Source organism: Podarcis gaigeae (assembly GCF_964106915.1).
Source record: "Podarcis gaigeae genome assembly, chromosome: 13".
Taxonomy (NCBI): domain Eukaryota; kingdom Metazoa; phylum Chordata; class Lepidosauria; order Squamata; family Lacertidae; genus Podarcis; species Podarcis gaigeae.
Window position 1 is genome coordinate 23,478,589 of NC_139689.1, and position 8,348 is coordinate 23,486,936.

Sequence of the window (8,348 nt, forward strand, 5' to 3'; positions counted from 1 at the left end):
GAAATAAGAATGAAAATTATAAGGACATCTATTGATATCAGGCAGGTTCCTTCACTAGACTTTTTTTGGTACCTTGTAAAAAAATCTTTTGTTAAGACAAACCTACCCATATAAGTAAAATGCTGGTGTGTGTTTGAATCTTTTTTTAGTTTAATACTGGTTTATGGTTTTAAATATTTATTTATAACTGTTTTACAGATGTTTTATCGCTCTTTTTCATGAAACAGTTATTGTAAACTGAGTTTCTTTCTTTTCACAATCAAGCTGTATATAAATTTTATGAAATAAAAAATAAAATAGGATTGAGGAATTATGTCTGACAACATGAGGGTTGTAGCCAACATGTAGAACAAAAACCCTGTAGATTTGAAAAGCCTGCTAATAAGACTAAATGCTTGTACAGCCTGCTTTGGGTCATTGCAGTGCTTGTATCACCTACATAAGGCAATTCTAAGCTGGGCTGTCACAGTAGAGCTGGGGTAAGGGGTATACCTTACATAAGTCCATCCAAAAACTTTGTTGCTGGGTGTTCGCTGAATGAAATTTCATCAAACATGCAGACATATTGAGTAGCAATTGCTCCAATGGTGATGTCTCCTGTCTGATTATACTGGTATGGGAGCTGGAAGGGATCTGTCAAGGTACACATAACAGTGGGTGTCTCACATTCACTTTGAGGAAGTTGCAGCCACAAAATGAGAAGCAGGAGAAGGAATTCCTCCAACATCTTGGACAATGCCCAGTTCCATTTATTATCTACCATCAGCCTTGTTACAACTTGCTTACATCCATGGCTCCAAATGCTTTTGCAATGGGAATTGCCACATATCTGACTTAATGCTTCAGTCTACCCAACATCCCATTACTAAATGGCACAGAGCTATTTTATAATAGATTTCAGACTATGCTATTAATTCTGTTTGTGAACTCTACAGTCCACATGGGGTTTGGCAAGTTGGATGGTGACATGGTCCACCCAACATCCCATTACTAAATGGCACAGAGCTATTTTATAATAGATTTCAGACTATGCTATTAATTGTGTTTGTGAACTCTACAGTCCACATGGGGTTTGGCAAGTTGGATGGTGACATGTGGTAATTTGTGATAATTGAAGTGTTCAGAGCCATCTTCCAAGAGTATTGCATTCTGGAAAATTTTACTTGCATCAGAAAACCCCTCTGAAAAAAGATGTTTGCTGCCTCTCAGCATGGTTTACAAAAAAATCATGTGTTCCAATTAATGCCCTGATTTTCTCTAAATCAACTTGTTAATAAATTATTTTCCATTTTCCTACTGCAGCCTCCATATGATCTCTTTCTCATAGTTAGTTCTGAACAACTTGCCTTTAGCTATCAAAACAGGCTTAGCATGACTTTGACATTTTGTCATATTGATTTAATAGCAGGAAGGGAATTCACCAGAAAACATTCTCTTCTTGGCATTAGAATGTGTCAACAAGTTGAAAAATATTCCAGGCAGAGTATGTAACTTTTTTAAAGACATTTTTAATTGTTGTTAGAATATCTTTTAGGAAAAAAAACAAAAAAACAGAACCCCTATTTTTTATGTTTTAATTTTATTCTATTATTGACACCAGGAAACACTGTCCACCACAAGCTTCACAGAAAGTTGTGGGTGAGCTAGGGTGTCAAAGTTGAAGAGAACACAACGAACTGGGGAGGGCTACGCAGAAACAGATATGTATAATAGAAAGCCTTTGAAAAGTGTCTGGTGGAGGTTTCTTAATTGGCCTGTAATCTTTACGCAGCTGGGACATTAAGGTATGTATGTGAATCTATTAAAAAAAGTGAAACCTGTCATCGGGGTCTCTTGTTTCTTGTATGCAACATGAGATGAATGAGACACCACTGATTTTGCTGCCCATTCAGTTATTTCACAAAACATCCTGTGATGTACAATCTGAACAGGGCATTGAAACCTTACCATCTTAAGAGATACAAAATCTAATTATATATGTGTAATACATGTGTAATGTATTTTGGGTGTCCAACATAAACTACATTGAAAGTGCAGAACTGTGTGAAAATAAAAGGAGACTTTAAAATGCAAGAGGCAGGAAATATGTTTTAAGGGTTTGTTTAATGTTCACAACTGAATAACAGTGCAAGAATAACTATCCTAACACTTGAGTTCCTATATATTCCTCTTTATTAGCTGTTCTCTGCTGTTCAAGGAAGGCCTCAGGATAATTATGTAGCATTTGGGGGCAAAGATACAACCAAGTAATCCAGCACTAGAGGCCAGGATGGAGAAGATCTCCACAGCCACTGTGTATTTCCCCTTAGTGCTCAGGTATGCTGGAACAAAGGACAACCAAACACTGCAAAACACCAGCATGCTGAAAGTGATGAACTTGGCTTCATTGAAACTGTCTGGCAACTTCCTGGCTAGGAAAGCCACAGTGAAGCTGATACTGGCAAGAAATCCCAGGTATCCCAGAACACAATAAAACATTGTGATGGATCCCTCATTGCATTCCACTATGATTTCTTCGGCCATAGAGTCCATGTCAAAATCTGGAAATGGAGGAGTGGTACTGAGCCATACAGCACAAATAATGGTTTGGATAAAGGAGCAGCTGAGAAGAACAGTATTGGCCAAACCTTTCCCCACCCATTTCCTCATTCTAGATCCCGGTTTGGTGGCCATGAAAGCCACAACCACAGTTATCGTTTTTGCCAATATGGTAGAAACAGCCACTGAGAAAATGATGGCAAAAGAAATTTGTCTTAAGCAGCATGTTACTGTATTGGGCCGACCAATGAACAGCAAGGCACAAAGGAAGCAGAGCAATAGGGAGACTAGCTGACAATAAGTAAGTTCCCGATTGTTGGCTTTGACGATGGGAGTATTCTTGTGCTTGATGAAAATTCCTAGCACCAAAGCTGTGATGAAAGAAGAAGACAAGCTGAAAAAAACTGAACAGATTCCTAAAGCTTCTGTGAAAGAGAGGAAGTTTGGTCGCTTGCGGACGCATTGATCTCTGTTTCTGTTTGGAAATTGATCTTTTGGGCACTGGAAACAGTTATCCATGTCTGAAAAACAGGGGGGGGGGAATCCCTCAATAATTAGTCATCAGAAAGATTGCATTCCCACCCCAAAAGTTATTTACATACACATTGCTCCCTTTATTGTATCTAGCATCCCTTTGGGGGACAGAACCTGAGCCTTATGGTGAAGGGAGTTGTACAGACCCTAAGCATATGTAGGCAATTCACATCTTACACTTAGTATACTAATGTGATTGCAGCTTTGCATGGATGGGGAATAATAAATAAATGGAGAGTGGACACAAGTCACTCTCCCTTTATGTATTTTCTCCACCCCACCCACCTACAGCTGCAATCATAGGCTTACTTGACTTTGAGAAGGCAATGTGGGGGCTTTGGCAACATACCAGAGCCCTTGCACTGTGTTCCCAAAACTTGGTAAGTGAGGCACTGGACTTTGAGAAGGAGGCATAAAGGCTCTAGAAGTGTGATAGAGTCCTTGTGCCTCCTCTTCAAAGCCTGGTACCTCACTTACCAGTCTAGAGGAAGTCAGGGGTGAGGTCTCTGTGACGCTGCTGGAGCCCTCATGCCACCTTCCCATAGACAGGTAAACAGCACTCCACCTTGCAGGGCATTCTTGGCTTTACTTTTTTTTTGTTTATGTGTGGACCACCACAACCGAACCCTCATGTAAGAGGCAATACATGTGTATAACAAAAACTCTACATCTTTTTCTCAAACACAAGCAGACAACATGATCCACTAGTTGTCTGCTTAGTCTATTCTTAGGACCATTTCAACTTATTAAAAAAAAAAATAAATAAAAGACCCTCCTAAGGTTCATGGTGTTCACTGCTAACATTGTAAATACCATTGTTCTTGAGCTGCAGCTGATACATCAGAAATGCATGTGTCAAAAAAGCTTGTTTGGGATATTTATTATCATTCCTCAGACTTATAAAATAATATTTATAAACTTGATGTAATGAAAAAGAAGCAAAATTGATCGATTACCGCTACGATGGTTCTAATATTAATCAAATTCAAATCCTTTATTGCTTAGCTGGTGGAGGCATAATCAAATTGTACAACAGTACGGTAAAAATGGAAATAAATCACTATATATTTGATGTATGAGGCTTATTTTGAATATACAAGGGTTTTTTTTGCTAACATACAGGGGAAAGAAGTTTGGTTGTTTATTCGATACATTTGGACTGTGTATAGCAAATTATCAGTTTGTGTTCTAACTGGAGCATCACCATTCTTTGGGGAGAGCTTAACCGAAGGCAGAAGAAAAATGAAGAAAAATTTATGCTCACGAAATGGAACATATTGTTTCCTACCCTTTTGGTCCGAAATCTTCCCATCTGGACATAGTACACAATCATAGCAACAGAATGGCTTCCCCTCTTTCTTTTTTCTGCTGTATCCAGGAAGGCAATTATCATTACACTTGGCAGTTGGCAGGATCTATCCACAAAAAGAGGAGAATAATTGCTCTGGTATCTAATCAATAAATTAATACTATGGCGTTTTAAATTAATACTATGGTGTTGCTTATCATGGGCAATAAGGTTTCTAAGGCTGCAGTTCTATTTACAAATTCCTGAGACACCTTGAACTAAATGGGACTTATATCTGAGTAGACATAGCTAAGTTTGCATTGCAAAAAAATCAGCTACTTTAAAGGAGACAAACATTTTAAAGGAATGCTTCTGTACAGAACATAACGGCTTTGAAAATAGTTATGATCTTATGATCGTTGTAAGTGCTCTTGACTGAGTTGCTCAGAAGCTGGGTGATTCTGAGCCTAGATTAACTAAGCAAACCACACTTGACTGTCACATTTGGAATAGATGTCATAGTCAGTAAGTAAATTCTAATAAGTTTTAACCAGAGATGTTATCCTATAATGAAGGAACGTGAACCTAGTTCACTGAATTGTGAGCACTCCTTTTGGCATAACATTTTGAGACCTTTAAAATAAATTCCCTACAAGGAGGTTATTGACTTCCTACTCAGTAACAATGGGACTCACATTTTGAAGAACCTTATCACATGCTGTATCACTATTAATAATCTTCAGCATCCAAACAGTCCAATGAAAATACTCTACTGGTACAATTCTAAGGATCATTGAGTAGTGGCTCCTTTTGGAGCAAGTCATCCAAGAAATGACAGTAGATATGCACAATCCCTCTCATTCAATTATTCCTTAATGAAGCACTGTTAACTTGAAAAATACTGGAAATGATACTACGGTTGTACCTCGGGTTAAGTACTTAATTCGTTCCGGAGGTCCGTTCTTAACCTGAAACTGTTCTTAACCTGAAACACCACTTTAGCTAATGGGGCCTCATGCTGCTGCTGCGCCGCTGACACACAATTTCTGTTCTCATCCTGAAGCAAAGTTCTTAACCCGAGGTACTATTTCTGGGTTAGTGGATTCTGTAACCTGAAGTGTATGTAACCTGAAGTGTATGTAACCGGACATACCACTGTACTTTTATCAATATAATTGCCTCCTTTACGTCTTGGCCCAAACTGTTTCCCTCTGAAATTGCTGCTAATACAGAGAGGAAAAGTAGTTGTTAGCAAGTTTCAGTGCAAACAGCGTTGTGCACTTGACCAAGGCATGATCCCACTGCCCATCAGCCAACAGACAGTGTGGCTTGCTCAAGAAAAGGAACAGCTGGTAGCTGACTTTACAATCTTAACTGTTCCTTTGTAGCCACATCAGTCCCTGACCTGACATCACATCTGACATAATGTAGAATAGGTGTGGCATCATTAGTGAGGAATGGATTCATGGGCAAAATTAGGTCTGCAAGCTAGAAGTTTTCTGATCCTTTAAATAGTCATAAAATAACAATAATATTAATTTAAATTAATAGGATTTCCTTTATAAATCGTTCTCCAGGTTCTCTCATAGGCATAACCAAGTATCTTTTTGTGATAGAATTGGATACCAAAGACTATGTCCAACTAATATTTTCTCTTTTACCTTTATTTTTATCCTACCTGATTAAATGTGTTGTGCCAGATGACAACCCCTTCATTAATGGTGAATGTTTGACCTTGTGTTGTGTATGGATCCATTTCTCCCACTTTCACTCGTGAAAAAGATTGGTTTGGGAAGGTAACCCAATTTATAATATCAAATCCCGCTGCCAATTCGCCATTCTCATTTAAAGAAACAGTGTCTCCAGCACCATTGTTGAATGAGGTACTCCTTAGGAGAGAATGAAGCTAGAATGAAAAGTGGCAAAGGCAAAAACAAAACATCAAATTTGCAGATGACACCAAAGTGGGAGGGATAGCTAATGCTGCAGAAGGCAGGATCATGATTCAGAATGATTTTAACAGATTGGAGAACTGGGCCCAAACTAAAAAAAATAATTTCTACAGAAGGGGATGCTCTGCCTACCATACCCACTTTCAGGGGGCAGAAACACATTCCACATCACCTAGGTCCAAAGGAGGTATGAACAGATGGAGAAGATCCTGTCTTCTCTGCAAAGTGATAGATTGCTTAATAAGGAACAAAAAAAATCCTACTTTGCCCTAAAGTGACCACTCTAGTCACACTGCAGGGAAGGTCAGTATGTGGAATGGCAAAAAGAAGAATGACAGCAGGAGCATTCTGGGCCTAAATGCACTCAGTTGCCCCACCCCCCATGTTGTCATGCACAGGACACTGCATGTGGATGGCAATTTGTTCTTAAGGCAGATGGTTGTTGGGGCTTCAACCCCAGGCTGCAAAGCATGCCATGCAGAGCGAGATCAGAAGTGGAGTGGGAATTGGCTTAATAAAAGACCACCACTTTATTAACTGGTTTTAAAAAATAGAGTTTTACTCTGGGAACAGCTCCAAGGGTGCATTGTGGGAGCCAAACTATGTCAACCAGAATGAAATGCAAGAAAGAAAGGGAAAGTTGTCATAATGTGTGCCTTTAAAAAAAACAAAAACACCTGTTACAAAACAAGTGTTTTTGTATTAAGAAAATGGAAACTCAACCCAAAATTCTTAGGAATGTTCAGTGCCCTACCCAATGGCCCACTGATTTCAGCTCTTCTTTCTCCACTCCCACCTCCTCCAATGTCCATGAAAAAGCTATTAAACATTATTCTCCCACTTCATTTCAGAAATGTTTACTTTGAGAATAGCTCATTCACTTATAAAATCCATCCCATCCAGCATATATCAGATGCCAAACATTACCCTCCTTATTCATACACTTAAAATGTAACTTTACAGAGATGTGTCCTTAGAAGACGCTTTCAGCATCGACATGGCAATATGATATGAGCTCTTTTTCTTATTCTCTCTCAACACATCTTTCTTCATTCATCAACCTATAGTAACATCCAATTCCTGAATCTTCATTGATTAGCATCAATAACTTTTGAGGGGGGAAATGAGTTAACCTTCAACAGATTGATAACTTCTGCTGTGCTTTCAGGTGGCAGGTAAGGAAAGAGATCTGGGAACAGGAGTGACCAGTGTATTCAAGGAATAAGGAACATAGTGCATGGATCTGGATTTCCTGAATTGTGTGTCATCACACAACAAACTAGGAGAGCTAGTTTTCATATGAAAATTACCTGCCAAGGTTGCACTTCTGAAAGATCCAATCTACTTCTGTCCAACATTGCTCTGTGTTTTTGCCTGGATGAGTACATTTTCTGTAAACTATGTGCTATGGCATGAACTGCATTGTAGATGCTGTAGCTTTGGCCAGTCATACTTATTTCAAAGAGAGTCCCTGGGAGACTGTTCAGCTTCTCTTCACCAGTGCAAGTAACTGATCTCATCTCTTCCTCCTTAGAATCAGGAAATGAGCAGTTGAATGCTTGCTGCCAGAAGATCCTCAAAAAATCATTGTCTTTGGACGTCTTAGCATGTAAGACCTGAAGGAATTTTCTGAAACCCAAGTCTTCATTTGAGTGTATTGCAAGAGATAATGAACCATGAAACACCTGTATGTCAAAAGCCCTGTGCATCACGTCAGCTGAGAAATCCCACTGGGCCGTTGTTATCCACACTTTACTGATGGATGTCACTTTTATATCTTTCAGCATTGCATATATAAGCATTACCCATGTCAAATATGTCATGACACCAGTTTCTGCATTTACTATCAATACATTGACTTCAGAATTGGATAGATAACTGGCCTTGTCCAGGATAGAGTCAAATGAACTCAACGTCTCTACAGCATGAGTTGTGGCTGGTATTTTTTCATTGAGGGCTGTGCAGATTCCATGCTTCAAAAGCATTGGCATTAAAGTCTGCAGAAATTTCTCTCCATTATCATTCTCCATTGTGAT

At 39.0% G+C, this 8,348-nt stretch overlaps 1 protein-coding gene across 1 annotated transcript; it reads right to left on the reverse strand.

Annotated features, from left to right (window-relative positions):
• Positions 1–2,157: 2,157 nt before the first annotated feature.
• Positions 2,158–8,342, reverse strand: LOC310830469 (vomeronasal type-2 receptor 26-like; the record flags this gene model as incomplete). Its single annotated transcript, XM_083710247.1, has 4 exons — positions 2,158–3,059; positions 4,361–4,487; positions 6,039–6,266; positions 7,623–8,342. The coding sequence occupies 4 exons, from the start codon at positions 8,340–8,342 to the stop codon at positions 2,158–2,160; spliced, it is 1,977 nt and encodes a 658-aa protein (XP_083566373.1).
• Positions 8,343–8,348: the final 6 nt, after the last annotated feature.